Consider the following 17,793-nt stretch of genomic DNA (forward strand, 5'->3'; position numbering starts at 1 on the left):
ACAGAAATATTCACTCTAGTATATATAACTATAGTATCTATACTTTTAGCTGAGCAATGAATTTGAATACTTTTGACATCTTTGTTTATCATAAACTATCATAAGCTCCAGACCCTATTTATGGCCTGTTATGGAGAGAAGTCATTTAACAGCTCACAATTTGCTGTTTTATACTCTCACAACATGCCACACTATGTCAGATTCATTCGTTTTTAAACTGTTGGGACATATTCGTTTTGTTAAAGCTCATTATGACCTAGCTACATGTATTTTAAAGAACAAATACTTATTAAGTACCATTTAAGCAAAGTGCAGATCCTAGCGTGGGTTTGGTTGTAAACTAATTCAGTTTAATCTTAAGTGTGTCTCTGATAAACGCTGGTTAGTTCATGCTAAGTAAAAAAAAAAACACTTTTTTTTTCTTCTAACACTTTTTTTTCTTCGCCACGCCCCTAGTAACGCAGAGGTGATTGACAGTTTCTAAGGCAACTCCGGGAACGTGTCTACGTCATGAGGTCATCCGGGAACTTGGCGGGTTTGATTGACAGTCGTCATGGTAACGCTCTTACTCGGCTTCCATTTTGTTCCTGCACTTTTTCTTCCGTCAAACGTTTCGAGGTTCCGAGCGCTCGCGGCGAATCTTAATCGACTCGAGCGGTTCTCGCCCGCTTCGATATCGAGCGGGAGCGCGCGGGGAGCTCGGCGCGAGCGGAGCGCGCGACTTTTAGCTCGACCTTAGCCGGCGCGAGGCGCCTTGGTCATGTCCGAGGTCCGCCGGGCCGGTCCGCTGCGCAGGTTTGGAACGCGCGCCATTTTGTAAAATTTACACAAAAAAGGAAGAAGCGGCTGGAGGAGGATGAGCTCTCCCCGGAGAGACACAGCCAGCGCGCCGCCACTCCACAGCTCGCTTTCGGTGAATATGCGTTTCGGACCCGCGGCTCTTGCAGCGCTATTACGTGACTCGCGTCACTGACGGTCGATGCCTGCGAGGCGGAGGGTCAAAATGTAGCTGCGTTTCTGCGGCCGGATCGGAGAAGTTTGTGTTGACGGAGGCGGGCTGAGTTTGACGGAGAGGCGCTGTTGATTCGGAGAGGAGTTTTGACTCAAAGTCAAACGACTCAGGGCTTTTTTTCTGAAGCTTCAACGGACAATTAATACACGGGATCTGAGCGGAGGAGGCTGGATTTTACCGCGGAGGTCGGTCTTGTTGTATTTAAACCCTATGAGGATATTTTCTCTCCGCCGTGAACGGACGCATAGCAACAAGGTAAGTTTGTGTTGAGTGACTGAGTGATGATGATGGGGAGCTGCTGAACGGTATAGTAACGTTAGCCAGCTCGAACGTTAGCTGTAGCGGGCTGGCTAACCTGGTCAGCTAACAGCTCGCCGTTTCCAGTGAATGCGGGGAGAAGAACGGGCTGACTAGCTAACCTAACTTAGCTTAGCTAACGGTGGGTGATGGTTTGGGCTAACGGAGTCGTTAGCTAGCTGAGCTAGGTTAACGTTGTTACCACAGAGCGGATCAATGGTGAGCTAGCTTAGCTAACCAGGCTACTCTTTTTTTATTTGTAATTATTTGTAGCTTTAGAAAATTATCTCTAGCTATACACGGTGCGGATTTAGCTAAGCGGAGCGGAGCTGTGCTAGCTAACCAACTAACCTGACTGTAGCTAGCGTTATTTGAGCGGGGAAGGGAAGGTCTAGTCTCGGTTTTTTTTCACAGAGGCCGGACGGAGCGTTAATGTTACTAACGTAACGCTAGCTAACCTAGCGATAGCTATATTTTTTAGTGATATATTCGCTAACCTAGCTATAATCAACTAACTAGATAGCTAACTGGCTATATTAACAGCCAGCTGATTGTATCGTAGTAATTATATAAGCTAATACAGGTTATTTATTTTTCCAGTGTCTGAAACGGTACAGCCAAACAGAACAGCTGTCTAGCTAGCTAACCTAACTTAGGATACCTCACCAGCTACTGGCAGTTCAATTGCAGAGATATCAAAAATGGAGCTGAATTCGCGTTAAGGTGCTGCTGCTCTTTCTGATTCTGCTTTTTGAGCGCGATAGTTAGCTAGCACAGCTAAGCAAGCTAGCTAGGTTAGCTAACGCTAGCTAGGATAGCTAACTCACCAGAGCGATTTTAGCCTTGGCTAGTCCTGTAGCTGCTACCTGTGTGACAGCTCTCCTCTTCTCACACACACTCTACTCAACTAACGTTAACGGTAGACTGGCGAGCTCAGCCCTCGTTTACAGCCACAAAAAAACGAGAATAAGGTCAGTAACAAATTTCAGCAGCTCGTAAAGTGTTCTAGTTATACCCAGAATATCCAAAGTGAAGAGACATAATGGATTAATGAATAAACACGACAAAGTTAACATTGGCAAGCTGGAAGCAGTGTTGGAGTGGCAGCAGGCTAGCTAACCTAACGTTAAACCTGGCTACCAGTCTTACTAATTCTCTTTGCTGTCGATTTACATTGGAGTATTCTGGGTGTTACAGTCTAGCTAGATTAGCTATATATATTCGTTCAGTAGCTCTAATTTAGCTAGCTAACTACCAATCAGTACAAGAAGAGATGGAACAGATTGTTAGCTAGCCACCTAGTTATGTTAACATTGACATTGAAGGACTGTGATTGTGTACCATAATATCTATAATTTAGATACAGCTGGTTACTTTTGAAGTGATGAACAGCTAGCTAACTAACTAGCTAGGTTAGTTCTGAACTGATGTTTTAGATAGCTAATACACAAGGTGCCATGACTTGTTTCTAACCTAGTGTAACGGGGTTCCTCAGCTAGCTGTCTAGTTGGCTAGCTAGCAGCTTTAGAATCCGTGCAGCAGGTAGTCACTTTTTATTTATTAAGTCAGCAAGCATATGTGTTTAGGTTCAACTAGTTTTAAAATACACGTTACTGTGTTAAAAATGGTTAATCTACATAGATAGCCGTTTAGCTAAATGTCTTGTTTTGCTCGCGTCTCCTTCAGAGTTCCCCTGTGCTTTGTTTACATATGATTCAGTGCTTGCATTAGGTTAGTCCAATACATGCTGGCTATATGGATATGGTAGCTGATGAGTAATTGCATTACATGTACTCTCTCCTATTTATATTTATGTAGTCTTAAAATAAAATAAATGACCGTGGTATTAAACCTTAGCTAGCTAAACAATGGAGTGATACGGCCTTAGCTGAAAGGTTGATGCAGGGTTTTTGATACTCCTCTCACTGAGAAGTGACCACTGAAATCTAGAAGGCCAACCTTATTTTTGTAAATAATGTTCAGGACAAAGAGTGATATGGAGAGAGGCAAAGGTTTTGTGACAACTGAAGTCAACAACAACAACTTGGAATTTTAAGTGTGAGATTTATTTTTGGGTGTTTAAGCATTAAGCTTTCTGATAACATTGCATATACAATGTTATCTAATGTCCTAACCACCTATACTGCATTATTTACTGTTATTGTTAACTGGTCTGACAAATGGTGCGTTCTTTGCAGATCCATACCAATGGTTGTGCAAGTTGAAGAGAAGTCAGTTCATCAAACGTTGAAAGACCCTGCTGGGGCAGCAGGGTTGTTCTCACATAGAGACCACTTGCAAGTTGGTTCAGGTAGCCTACGTTTTGCTTATAACTTGTAGAGACGTAAGACCTGTTTCTTAAAGTTCTAAACCATAATCAGAGAGTAAGGCCTAGTTTTATGGTCTGCTCTATAGAAATTGTTAACAATGTTCTTAGTTGATTTTTTGGGTGGGGTATAATGTGTGGTTTGTGATTGTGTTCATATGTAATAGTTACTAAATTTTGCAGTTTTCTTCTTGTTTTCTGTCTTTTAGTGTGCTGTGGTTTGCGGATGGACTCCCCTGCCAGGATGATATGAGATTTGCCAGAGGACGATGCATACAGGTTAGCTATTTTTTACTTTTTTCTTATTTAGAGAAAATTGGCCAGAGCATCTTGTTCTATGAAGTATCTGAATATTTCAGATTTAAGTCTGAGGGCTCACTGCTATTGAACATGAAATTATAATGTTCGGAAAAAAAACTTAAACAAATACTCAGATGGTTACTTTGTTGTGTTTTGTATACTTTGTATATGGAGTCTTGCACTTATGTGTAGCCTCCGAGGAAGTTTAAAATGAATGTTAACTGATATCCATAAATCCAGTGCACTCTCTGAGTTGGACCTCGGTTCTTGGCAACTTTTCCTTTTTTTAAAGCTATTGTGTGTGTTGGCATCAGGTGAGCAGTTACGAAACTGTCATGATGTAGGGTTTAATATTTGAGACTAAACGTTTCAAGGAGACTTCTGAGTCTGTTTCAGAGGCCCAGTCAGCAGGTGTGGCTTTAGTATGACTTCCTTACAGTGACCATAAGTTATTTTTCCTAAAAAATCCTCTGTGCAAACTTGGGCCAGGGATGTATGAGAAACTGAGAGTGCTGCCTAGTTGGGATCTAAGCGTCATGTATCCATGTATGCAGGGAGGAGTTGCATTGAGGAGTGAATCAGTCTTGCATGAAGTTCTCTATTTGGGGCAAACATGCTGCTCAAACTATAAATGTTTAAAAATATAGGCCATGCTCCCTCCTGGCAGCTGCCGCGCATTTTCTGCTCCTGTCTCCAGGGTCAGCTATCAGAGTTCCTTTCTCGGAGAAACTGATTCCGGGTTCCTAACCCGCGAGCTTTTCTGTCAGCAAATACTGTGTTAAACTGTGCTGGGAAATGTGTCAAAGTGCAATGCAATTTCATGCCTGTTACCCGTTTTCCTATTGGACGGCGCACCGCTGCTTTGCCCTAGCAACAAAAGTGGGTTATTTGCATACCCTTTCCCGATTGGCTCCCGCTCTGCCTGCGCGGCGAATCGCGCGGCATCTTCCTGGTGGTAGGCTATGCTAATGAGGCACTGTTGCTGGGGTTGAGAGCGCCGGTTGCCAGTGTGGTTCTGGTGCATTGTGACTGCCTGGTGAGAGACGGTGATAAATGAGGACTTAATGATCTGCACAATTCCCTCTCACTCGCATACAACGTTCACGTTTTCAAAAACGGCGCTCGACAACGTCGGCCAGGCCGCGTTTATAGCCGAGTTTTAGGCGAGCAGCCCGACAGAGGCTCGCCTTGCAACAAACAACGAAAGCAGGCGGCTGGTGGAGTTCCTGCGTGTGGACCACTCGCCTGCTTTCATTGTTTGTTTTGCGTGATTTTTTTTTCTTATGTTGCCGATTCCCAGCTGTGTGCTCTGCTGAAATACACCAAACACACAAATAAATAAATCCTGTTTTACTCATAAGTTAAAAACTTTATTTGTTTATTTTATTATTTATTTTGGGTATTTTAGGTTAAGGAGACAAAAAAAAACACAACGTCCAACCCCCCCCCCCCCCTATTTCTATTTATAAAGTGTTGTGCTGTAGCTGTGTTTTTGTACTCCTCTGTTTCTGAGGTCAGTGTGTATAGACTTCTTTTTGTTATTACAGTTTCTTTCAATATTGTCATACTATATGGATGCTGGAGGGGTGATTCTGACTGACTGTGTATGTGTGTATGTGTGTGTTCTCTATCTTGGATAGAGATGAGTAGTACAGTACTGTAGCATCACTTGAAGGATGCGTGTATGTGTGTTAGTGTTAAGTAGGGCTGGGCAATATGACCAAACTCACATCTTGATATGTTTAAGACAAGTGTGATGTAGTATGTTCTAAAGAAATTCTTAATAAAATATGACTGTACTAATTTATAGAGCTTATTTTTGCATGGTCAATGCAGTGTTTTTATATATATATATATATAAATTGCACAAGACTCTACTCTGTTTAGTGTCGTCCCTCTGGAAACCAAACTATTTTCACACAAGCAACCCATATATTTTTGGGGGGAATTGAACCACACAGAGATGGCAACTTCTGTAACAGGAACGATGTGGTCATTGCTGTTTACTCCTTATATAAAATGGTTTCGAATATATATTGATGTTTGCAATATATTGCCCATCCTTAGTTAGAAGTATGGACACCAGTGTACTGTTGTTAAGCTCTTCAGTTTGATGGTGAACCAGCTGAGTCATAAACACACACACGGCTCCAATTATACTCGCTCTCTCCCTCATATTATACAGTGGCACCAATCTACCCTGGCAGAGCTGAGCGAGGCCGAGGGGGAGTGTGCATGCATGCATGTGTGTGAGGAAGAGAGAGAGAGAGAGAGATGTGAGTGCTGTTGTAGGAGCTACTGTATGCCTCCATCCTGTAGCTGTGTTCTCTCATACCCACTGTAATGTCAGCCTACTGATTATGCCAGCAAACTAATAGTTGATAATGGCTCTACCAGCTCACAATTTGTGTATTTAAATGGCAACTAAGCATTGGTGGTATGAATGTGGACTGCTTTGTAAATGTTGAACTGTAATATAATTGATTTGAGTCCATTTTAAAGGCTTATTTGCTCTTATTTGTTTAAAACCTATGCAGTGTTACACACACTAAGCAATAATATCAGGATATACTATATGGTTATTCTTATTCAGGCTGGATGCATTTATGTGTCTGGTTGAAGCTTGTTGTCTAGCTTTAGAAAAGCTTCGTACTGGAATGACTGAGTTTGCTCATATAGCCTACCCTCATTATAATTTTATATAATATACTGCCCTGTTTAATAAAAGGCGACAAAGCTTTGCACTCTTCTTAAAATGTGATAATATTGACACCTTGTTCTTTAATTCCAGACATACACATGAATCAGTTTATTGTCCAATGAGTTTGTTTTTTGAGGAACAATAAATCCTTCTGCTTTTGAGGGACTGTAACAAGTGCTAAGAGTAATCTTGTGACAAAAGCATGATCACACGCTGCCATTTTAGTCTGTTCTTTTTTGGATGTGCTGTAACTTGATCGGCAGTTACGAAGGCAGATTCTTCTGCTACAGAACATATTAGACAGTCCTATCTTTTGGAACATTACATAAGATGTTTAGCCATGTCCCAAGTCTGTGGCCTCTGTTCAAAGCAAAGTAAAGGAAGGTGGAGATGGTTGCAGTCTAGTTGTCTACCCATCATTTTGACTGGGCTGTATGTCATCTGTTTGTGTTACTCTTCAAATCCAGATTGTGTTAAGGCAAGGATCCTGGCTAGGATACTGGCTAGAATACTTGCATCCCTTTGCGGTGTACTGTGTGAACTATCCTGTTCTCTTTCCTGAAAATTAGATTATGATGGCTAGAAGTGGGCACCAGGAATGGATTTAAAAACCCAGAATGGATTAGAATGGCAGGACTTAAGTTTGAATGTCTGCTGTGTCTAGTTGCTTTAGATGTTTCTCCTGGCCCCAGGAAAAGTGTCTTTCATCTCCTAATTCAGTTTAATTGTTTGGTGTGATATTGCAGGAGGAGAGACCTCAGCATGCAAACCCTCGTCTGTTCGGCTTGCTCCTTCGTTTTCGTTCAATGCGGCAGATGTGCAGATGGCTGCGCAGACGCCCCATTCTCACCCGCCGTTCAGTGACGGCCACCAGCCGAGCGCTGACCCGCCGGCCCCTGTGCTGCCCTTCGGCCCACAGGCCCCACAGCTCAACACCACCCAGGTACCAGTCCGGACCATTTACACATCCCCATCACCACCTACATATCACACAATATCTCAAACCCACACACATGGTCCTATGATACAGTACCTCCTTGTTTCCCAGCATGGGCCAGGTTCATTGCTTTTAGTCTTCTAATTCTATACACACCCACCCTGTAGAATCGCTCTCCTCTAATTCTATACACACCCCCAAACATATCTCCTCCAAAAGTAGATCACCCCTCTAATTCTACACATTGTGTGTGCGCTCTTTAATCATCCTTTAATTAATAGTTCTAGTAGTGTTGATGAATAGCAAGTGTTTAAAAGTGAATGAAAACTTGAAATGTTACTTTACTTTCAAAGAAAATCTATGAGTGGAAGTTATAATGGGGTTTGTCTGTGTTTGTCTTTCTGTGTCTGTGTTAAATAGGTGACTGCTGATGTGGTGATGTTACAAAGGCGGATCCCCCAGTGCTTTCGGGATCCGGCAACAGCTCCCTTAAGAAAGCTCTCCATTGAACTGATCAAAACCTACAAACACATCAATGAGGTCAGAACACACTCCAGCCTTCTTAACTTTTTGTGTTAAACTTAAATGTTTCTCTATCTTGTAGAAATTAAGGATTTAGGCTGGTGATTTTTCGTTTAAAGTGAAAACGCTTCATGTTTCAATGTGTTACTAATGTATCTGTTTTTCTTACTTCAGGTTTACTATGCAAAAAAGAAGCGGCGTCACCAACAGGGCCAAGGGGAAGACTCCAGTAATAAGAAGGAGAGGAAGATCTACAATGATGGTTATGATGACGACAACTTTGACTACATTGTTAAAAATGGGGAGAAATGGATGGATCGCTATGAAATTGATTCATTGATAGGCAAAGGATCTTTTGGTCAGGTGAGTTTCAGCTCTTCAGCTTTCTTCAAAGTCAGTCTACACTACTGTAGCATTTCTATATCCTGGTCCTGGAATCCTCCCCTGCACACGTATTGCTTTTCGTTACCCTAAAACCCCTAAAATGTACAGGGCTGGGTGGTTCCAGAGTCATGATGGAGAAACACAGGATTACTGTGATATCATCAGCATGATTGCCTTAGAAAAAAGCAAAGATGCATGTCTAACCTGTATTGCTCTGAAGGGCCAGATGTTTTTGCATGGTCATACTGGAGTGTAATGAGTAACTGTGGACTTCATGACTAATTGTGTACATGTCTCCCTCTGCTGGCAGGTTGTAAAGGCCTATGACCGCCATGAGCAGGAGTGGGTTGCCATTAAGATCATAAAGAATAAGAAGGCATTTCTGAACCAAGCACAGATCGAAGTACGGCTCCTGGAGCTCATGAACAAACATGATACGGAGATGAAGTACTACATAGGTAAGGACTGCTTGTGTTATGGGTGCAATTTTAATAAATAAAATAATTTATATTTTAATTTATTAATAAATAAAAATGAAGTGCATTCAGTAAAAAAATACTGTTACTGACTATAAAATTATGTGTTTTATTACACGATAAAGAATATGACACGGTTGTTCTTTCTATTGGCTTATGGTGCCATCTAGTGTTTGTGGTGGAACATTTTCCAAATACTAGTGCATAAAATAGACTGGCTGGTTACTCTGTGCAGTGTGTAAGTTCTAGCATTAATGAGACCTAATTGTAACTGTCTATTATTTTTTTTTTTTTTTGACTAGTTGCAAAATGTGTAATTTTCTTTCCCAAAAAGGTAGTATATAGTGTTTGCTCTTAAAGTTGACGTTCTCGCTATCTCTCTTATTTTGTGTTCAGTTCATCTGAAACGTCACTTCATGTTTCGGAACCACCTGTGTCTGGTGTTCGAGATGCTGTCCTACAACTTGTACGACCTGCTGAGGAACACAAATTTCCGCGGAGTTTCACTGAACTTGACGCGGAAATTCGCACAGCAGCTGTGCACGGCGCTGCTCTTCCTGGCCACGCCTGAACTCAGCATCATCCACTGTGACCTCAAGCCTGAGAACATCCTGCTCTGCAACCCCAAAAGATCCGCCATCAAGATTGTCGACTTTGGCAGCTCATGCCAACTGGGACAACGGGTATGTTGAGTTCTTTTAAGTGCTTATGTTTGTTGACTGTTTCTGTTCATATGCTTTAAAAAAATGTCGTCATATTCACTCACCTTGGTCAGAAACAAACAATGGAGGAGTAAGGCAGAGAGAGGTGGATAATGACCAAGAGAAAGAAATGCATGAAAACCAAGCTTGTTTTACCCCATTGCTGTTGCTTTTTTTGATGTTAACATATATTTTTTATTTTATTTCTCTTTTGCTCTCAGATATACCAGTACATTCAGAGTCGGTTCTACCGTTCCCCGGAGGTGTTGCTGGGCATGCCGTATGACTTGGCTATAGACATGTGGTCATTGGGCTGCATTCTAGTGGAGATGCACACTGGAGAGCCTCTGTTCAGCGGAGCCAACGAGGTGCAGTTCGTTAGTCTGTATTTCTACAGTTTCTACAGAGCTGAATATATGAAATGTAAAGGTGGAAGAAAGCTTTGCTTCAAGGGTATAATGAAGTGTTTTTCTTTGTTTTGTTTTTTTCTTTTCAGGTGGACCAAATGAACAAAATAGTGGAAGTTCTGGGGGTCCCACCCAGTCATATACTGGATCAGGCACCGAAAGCTAGAAAGTTCTTTGAGAAGATGTCTGACAGCACGTGGTGTGCAAAGAAGACCAAAGATGGAAAACGGGTATGTGTTCATTTCCGCCTTGTTTTATCTTTGTCCAATAAGTGCATAAAGTGTATAAAGCTGCTCTCAGGAATGACTTATGCTGGCTTGGCTGGATAAGTCCTCCTAGAGCAAACAGAAACAGAGAGGCCTTCTGTTAGAGAACATGGCCTTGTTCCTGGGGGTTTATCAGTGTGTTTTGGGCAAACCCTCTGTAAGCCTTATTGTTTGTGTATTCTTTCAGTAATTTTGGCTCCTTTTGCTTCCCTACATGCAGTATAAGCCAGCGGGCTCTCGTAAGCTGCACAATATTCTGGGTGTGGAGGCAGGCGGTCCAGGTGGACGTAGAGCAGGCGAGTCCGGCCACGCCGTTGCTGACTACCTGAAGTTCAAGGACCTGATCCTGCGAATGTTGGACTATGACCCCAAAAGCCGCATTCAGCCGTACTACGCCCTGCAACACAGCTTCTTCAAGAAGACAGCTGACGAGGGTACCAACACCAGCAGCAGTGTGTCCACCAGCCCGGCGCTGGAGCAGTCGCAGTCCTCCGGAACCACGTCCAGTACCTCCTCAAGTTCAGGTCTGCCACTCACTTGATTTTACTATGGGTTTCGAAACCTATTGCCTGGTCTGCAAAGTTGATTCAGCTGTTTTTACTGTAGGCTCTGACACCACTGCTCTGGCCACTTGTGTCTAATTCCGTTGGGTTTACTGTCAGTGTCTGCCTGTGTTGCTTTTTGACGGTGTTCATCAGCAATATCTGTCTGATATGGCAGTTGTTTCAGTTTAAGTCTGGCACTGTTTTTATGCTCAGTATTTGTCACTGCTGCCTGTAGTTGTGGTGTCTTTAGTGGGACTTTGCCTTTGACAGATAATGTTCAAGATATTTTGTGCTATTGGTATGTAATGTCAGCGGTCTACTTTCACTGTCACAACAGTTAGTTGGCTTTAGGCCTAGAAGCATATGTTTTGTTGAGATACCAGATCAATGAAATAAGTTCTCATGTTCCCATCCATTAGTTTCTGTCAGGGATGTTTCTAGCTTGGTAAACCAGTATCTAGACAAGCTGCTTTTATATGGTAAAAGCATTCACACAACTGTTTATTTGCATATAGCAGGCATATATCCTTAACTGTAGATTGTTGGCATTATGTAATACACCATTGCTTTCATAAGGCAGACCGAAGTTTGAGAGTGATTCCCACTAAATATAAGCAGTCATGGGAAGGACTTCTAATGCTTAGTTTGCCTATTGCTTTGTTGTTATGAATGGGAGTGTGTGCCAAATATCGTAAAGGGAGGGGTAGATTATAGTAAATTGTTATGTTTCTGTGTTTACAGGAGGTTCTTCTGGGACAAGCACCAGTGGACGTGCCCGCTCTGATCCTACCCATCAGCACCGGCTCAGTGGAGGCCATTTCAGTGCTGCAGTAGGCATGGACTGCCATAACCTCTGCCCTCAGGTACATGGGCTTATGAACATACATGCTTTTGATGTACAGTTGTCATTGCAACTGATTCACTTAATCACTCACATTTAGCACCTAAAACTGCTGGGCACAGCATTGAAAAAAAAGGTATTTGCAGTCTTATTTAGCGTGTATTTCTAAGAACAATTCCAGGATTTTTTTGAGATTGATTCTGTTGTTGTAATAACTCTTTATCAGTTAGGAAAATAAAAAGATCACTTGGGAATAATAAAATGTGAGATCAGTAGTTTACATCAGTGACTTATATTCTGTGAGCCTAAACCTTGTTGGTTTCTTCTTTTTCTGTGCGTGTGTTCCTCTTAGGCGAGGCAGGCGTTTGCCCCCGCGCTCGGCTGGGTCGGTGGAGAAGGGCTTCAGCAGGCCGCTGGAGAGACTCACCCTGTCCAAGAGACCACCTTCCACGTGCCTCCCCACCAGCCAAAACCCTTACACCCCCACAGCTCCCACCACCACCATCACCACCATCACCACCACCATCACCACCCCCAGCACGGGCAGGGCCCGGCACGGCCGCGGCCCAGACTGTACTCGCCCTCGCACAGCGCCTCCACGCAGGACTCCATGGAGGTGTCGCACGGCCACCTGTCCATGACCTCCCTGTCTTCCTCGGCTTCCTCCTCATCCACGTCCTCATCATCCACGGGGAACCACCACCAGGCCTACCAGAGCCGCCCGCTGCCGCTCGGCCTGGGCTACAGCCACCCCGGCGGCATGAGCCTCGGCCTGGGTGCCTTCTCCAACCCACGCCAGGAGACCGGCATGGCAGGACACCCCTCCTACCCGCTTGCCACAAACTCTGGCCCGGGCCACTACATAGCAGAGACTCATATGGGCCTGCGTCAGGGCCTGGACCGAGAGGACTCGCCCATGGCCGGAGTGTGCGTGCAGCAGAGCTCTGTGGCCAGCTCCTGACTACGCTGAGAACGCTTTTTCCTCTGTGTGTGTGTTTTTAAAACGCTGGTGTTTTCAAAAAAAGTGCATAGAGATTAAAAGCTGCTGTAAAGAGAAGGGAGATGATGACTGACGCTGTAGCGCCGAGCCCCCCCACCACCCTCACCCCCTCCCCTCCTGCGCCATGCGTGTTCAAACTCCCCTCTGCTCACTGCTGGAGGCCTCTGTTTCAGTCAGTTACCGTTTTTTGCTTGGAACATTTTCAAGTGAAATTTGATTTTATTATAAAGGAAAAAAGAAAGTTTCATATGTTTTCACCTATTCCTTTTCACTCAACTCTTTTTAATTGCTTATTAACATATGCACCTTCCTGACAGCCTTGAGATTAGATTTCTGTTAAAGGTCTGGGAGAAGGTCCAGTTGGTCGAGGAGAGGGATGTTCTCTCTCTTGCCATAGTCCCCATCAATGCAGTGCAGTGCAATGCAATGTGGCGAGAAACAAAACAAAAAAAAATATCCCCATCATCCTCAACGGTTGCTCTTTCAAATGCCATCTTTGTTTCCTTTCTCAGAAGGCTCCTTTTTGAAAGTTTCTTCTTCATGTTGTGCAATTTTATTCTTTTGAGTTTAGCTTTCAGAGCAGCAGCATTAGCAAGAGCAGGTGTGCTGAGTGGGTCTCACCTGTAGAGGGTGCAGTTTGCAAATCTCTCCTCTTGGAAAGAGGGCAGAGAGAGAAGTCTGTGGGAAGTCTCTCCTGTTCAGTGGTGCAGTTTGCGAGTCTCTCCCCTAGAGGGCTGCCCGTGGTCCCAGAGCATCAGCAACAGCCATGTGCTGGTGTTAAAAGTATAGTGAGGAGCTCTAAAGTGGGCAGTGGAGCAGGCAGGAGCCTGGTACTGGGCAGTGGTGGACAGCAAGTTTTGAAAATATGGCCTTATCACGCACTGAATGAAGAGAAGCTGGACATTTACCCTTAAAGTAAAAATAGCTTTCCTGTATTTTTTAAAGTCTTGAGTACACTTAAGTCTTTACACGTTAAAAAAAAAAAAAAAAAATAGGAACCGGAGCTTGAGAATGGTTATTTGAGGCCTTCCTTAACTAGAAATCTACTCTTCGAGAGTCTTTTTGCTGGGCCTTGTGAGTTCACAGAAGTAGTATATTGCAAGTCGAATGGAATCAGCTACTACTGTGTCCCTTACTATTTCTCTTTTCCCCACTTGCTTTCTCTTCTTGGCTTCATTTTAATTTTTGTTGTTTTCAGCATGTGATTTTACTTTTGAGCCTCTGCACATATTTTTGTGTTCTGTTCTACCCTGAAAATCTTAACATGCAGAAGTTTGTGTGAATGCTTTTTATTTTGGTTTGCCTCACAATTATGCTGTGAATTTTAGGAGAGTTTATTTTCCCTTTTGATAATTTATTGTACCAAAGCAGTTTTTTTATAGCGCATAGATGTCTGTAACCAATAATGTAGCAGTTGTGCACTTTGAAACAAGGTGTATCAGACCTGTTGGATTTTTTTTTTTTTTTTTTTTTTTCCTTTCTTTTTTAATGTCAGTAAAAACAAATGGCTGTATTATCTGTTGCTTTCTTGAAACTGGAACTGTTGTTTAATGCGGCACATTTTACTGAGAGCTGTATTGCGAACAGCATTGGTTGTTTTTTTTTTTTTTCTTTTTCTTTTTGATACCAGAAAACAGACAACTGAAAACTCAACTATTGTTTTTTTTTGCGTGAGTAGATTTTAGTTTTGCTTTTCTCTGTGAGATGGATGGATGGATGGAGGGTGGGTAGATTCCCATGCTGTTGGCTGCTCTGCAGGTTCCAGAGCTTCATGGTTAGTCGCTGACCGTCTCTACGTGAGAGTGTGACCCCTTTGGCCCTGCAGCAGAGTGCGAGAAGAAGGGGTAGCGGCGCGCCGCTTCTCCATTTAGACGGCTATTTACTTGAGGTGCCTGATTTATCTAGGTTCCACTGCCTTAAGCGCGCAGCGCTGCCACCGCCACCACCGCCGCCGCTCTCCTGAACGAACACCGTGGCCCCTGCATTTGGGGTTCTCGTTCAACCCGGCCCACCGGGCTCAGACGAGGGGTACAGGGGGTTTGAGATGTGTGAGAACACAGCCTGGTCTACTGATCCGTCTCACTATCGCTCGTGCTCTCTTGCTTTTCTCCCTTTTGCTGACGGTTTCTCCATGCCTCGCTCTCTCTTGTCTTGCCCCGTCTTGCTCGCTTGCTAGCTCGCTCGCTATCTCGCTTTTATGCTCCCTCTTTTGTGCACTCTTTCTCTCTTTTCTCTCTCTGTCTCTCTCTCTGTATCTCTCTCCATGTGAGTGTGATGATGCCTATAAATACAAGGTAAAAATGGTCCTATAGGGTTTTTATTCTCGGCCAGCAGCAGAGGACAGCTAATGGGAGGAGTCCATGAAACCCAGGCTTCAGGTGTTTACTTTGTGACCCCATTTTAATAGCTGAAATAGAATTTATGTACATATTTATATTTTTTTAATAAAGGAAGTTTAGAACTCACTACTTTTTTCCTAATGGTATTTTGAGTACATTTAAGTCAGCTTGGTGACCATGCAGTGGAACTCTCTGTGGTAGTCAATGGGTATCAGTGCTTCCAGCCCAAAGTAGTTGACAATGCCAGTACAAATGCAAAACTCTAGGGTTTAAAATCTTAACAGGAGAGTAGATCTTCATACCTTAAATATAATAGACAGGGTATAGTGTGTGGATGTGTGTCTACAATCCGAATGACGGCAGTGTTTTCATATATTCGTATACATAAGAGATTATGTATGCCTAGTACAGGAAATATTTTTGTTGTGTTAATTTGGCACAAGCTTCAATAAATGGGTCCATGTGAAAACCGAAACGTAGGCTATTGCTGGAGGCGTGTGTCGAAGTGCACAGCGGTCGTACACACACACACACAAACACAGATATATAAATATATATATTCTCACACACACACACAAACACACGCACACACAGTCTGAACCGTGCATCTTCGGTCAAAACGTCGGCTCCTAACTCCGACTTCCACAATCGCAACTCCCCCCAGGACGAGCGCAGACCTCACTGCGGCTTTCCCCCCTCCCTACCCCTTACCCACTCTGAGCCCTGACCCCCCACACCCCCAGGCCTCCACACCCACTTTAGAGTCTCCACTCCTTCTCCCTTTGGTTCCAGGACATCTGATATGCACTGCAGAGCTAAACAGCGTGGCAGAAGGATAAGTACCTTTTATCCACAGATTGTACGATCAGGACTTTCTGTGTAAAGTAAAATGTTACTGAGAGGCAGAAATGGACAAACCCTTTGTACTATATTCAAGCGGTCTTATGTATGACATAAAAAAGTTGCTTAAATTTTGCTCGTCTCTTTGTTTTTCTGTTCTGTTCAGCTGATGACAAAGTTTTACCCTATCCTGTCATTGTGTCTCCTATAATGGATCCAAGGGGGAAAAAAGGCTTGAGCTGATCAGGTGGCTCAGGGTACGACTGCTGATCTGAGTATGGTCTATCATACATCACTACTCCCTGCAACTGTATAAATAAGATGCCACCAACTCTTTGAGAGAACTTATAACAGTAATAACATCTTGCCATCATAGTGGGGTTCTCATCAAAAGGGCACAGTCTTAGGGTCTACACGTTTTCTGACCATTCACCTGCAGCCTAATGTATGCCAACCTTTGGTATATGCCACTGTAGATAAACATATAATCAGTGGCATTCACTTTATCTTGTATTGCTAATGTTATGGCTAATTGGTGTCTGTGTGGTCTGGTAAAACTAATGTGGCATTTCGTATGCTATCTGGGATTCAGAAGTCTTAGATTAGGGGCACTAGATATACAGCAAATGACCATATTTTTTGTGAAGATGCATTACATAATTTGATTATCAGGTGCCTTGACCTGGCCCTGGATGTTTGGGTCTAGAACCTGGACTGAATCTAGTTTAATCCAGTTATTGTTAACTGATATGTCATTGCTATCAGATCAAAACCTTGTATCCTCCTTTTTGCTGGTTTTGACTTTATATGTTTTGTAAATCTGTCCATTTTTAAATTGTGTCGAAATAATAGAAGACTTTTTCTCATTAAATTTTAAGTTACATTTAGGTGCACTGTAGATACATACACAAGGTTTCTATGTGACAGTGCTGATTTATTGGTAGGGGGAACAAGTGCTGAAAAATAAAATAACTTTTATTTTTAGAACTAATAATTAAATAATTAAGCCAGTAGCTCAGTACTGCCTTAACTTTATGCTATCATCAAAACATGAATTTTAAATACGCTATATTGTCAAAAATTATACCACTGAACTCAAGTTACAGTCACTTCTATTGCCACAGGTATATATAACCAGGCACCTTGGCATGAGGACTGCTTTTACAAACATTTGTGAAAGAATGGATAACTCAGTGGAGCTCAGTGAATTTCAGCCTGGTACTGTGGTAGGATGCCACCTGTGCAACAATGTCCACTACTTCTCATTACTAATTATTCCACAGTCAACTGTCAGTGATGTTATAACGAAGGGGAAGCAACTGGAAGTGACAGCAACTCGCTATGTCAACATAAAATGACAGTTTGATCAGCAGATGCTGAGGTGCATTGTGTGCAGAGGGCTGCAACTTTCTGCAGTCTTTCACTATAGACCTCCAAACTTCACGCAGCCTTCAGATTAGCTCAAGAACAGTAGAGTGTAGAGAGCTTCATGGAATGGGTTTCCATGGCCTAACAGCTCCATCCAAGCCTAGTTATTGTTGTCATCATTGTTTAGATGATAGCAAAGCATTTCAGGTAGATGTTTCCTCAGTTTGTGATGTAATGATAAATTACAAGCTAAGGTATGAAAGCCCAAGAAAACCAAGAGAACTGCTCATGTTTCTGAAACGAACAGCATAGACCAATCCATGTCCTTTTAATGTGGTCTAAACTGTTTTTATTTTTACTGGTCTGGTGCTTGTCTGGTTTGAGAACCAAAATCGAGGGGAAATATCATAAAGCTCAAGGATACAAGTCCATCTCCAGAGATCTTGATGTTTCTTTGTCCATGGTGCGCAATGAAATCAAGAATTTACAACCCATGGCACTGTAGCTAATCTCCCTTGATGTAGGATGGTG

At 42.9% G+C, this 17,793-nt stretch overlaps 1 protein-coding gene across 2 annotated transcripts; it reads left to right on the plus strand.

Moving 5' to 3' along the window:
* The first annotated feature begins 567 nt into the window (after positions 1 to 567).
* dyrk1aa (dual-specificity tyrosine-(Y)-phosphorylation regulated kinase 1A, a) lies at positions 568 to 16,029 on the plus strand. 2 transcript variants are annotated; one of them, XM_007247283.4, is made up of 13 exons: positions 568 to 1,267; positions 3,508 to 3,620; positions 3,845 to 3,914; positions 7,383 to 7,579; positions 7,994 to 8,113; positions 8,270 to 8,458; positions 8,790 to 8,937; positions 9,352 to 9,638; positions 9,878 to 10,024; positions 10,153 to 10,293; positions 10,550 to 10,853; positions 11,616 to 11,737; positions 12,068 to 16,029. In XM_007247283.4, exons 3-13 carry the CDS (start codon positions 3,905 to 3,907, stop codon positions 12,674 to 12,676), a joined length of 2,274 nt encoding a protein of 757 aa, XP_007247345.1. In that variant the 5' UTR covers positions 568 to 1,267; positions 3,508 to 3,620; positions 3,845 to 3,904; the 3' UTR covers positions 12,677 to 16,029. The 2 variants fall into 2 exon arrangements, with proteins under 2 accessions (XP_007247345.1, XP_007247346.1); XM_007247284.4 differs by lacking the exon at positions 3,508 to 3,620.
* Positions 16,030 to 17,793: the final 1,764 nt, after the last annotated feature.

This window comes from Astyanax mexicanus, chromosome 20 (assembly GCF_023375975.1).
Source record: "Astyanax mexicanus isolate ESR-SI-001 chromosome 20, AstMex3_surface, whole genome shotgun sequence".
Lineage (NCBI taxonomy): Eukaryota > Metazoa > Chordata > Actinopteri > Characiformes > Acestrorhamphidae > Astyanax > Astyanax mexicanus.

What these genes read in the sequence shown, in the direction of transcription:
- dyrk1aa (XM_007247283.4), top strand. An exon ending in TGTTCAGCGGAGCCAACGAG is followed by an intron (nt 10,025 to 10,152) that starts GTGCAGTTCGTT and finishes TTTTCTTTTCAG; the next exon opens with GTGGACCAAATGAACAAAAT. An exon ending in CAGTACCTCCTCAAGTTCAG is followed by an intron (nt 10,854 to 11,615) that starts GTCTGCCACTCA and finishes CTGTGTTTACAG; the next exon opens with GAGGTTCTTCTGGGACAAGC.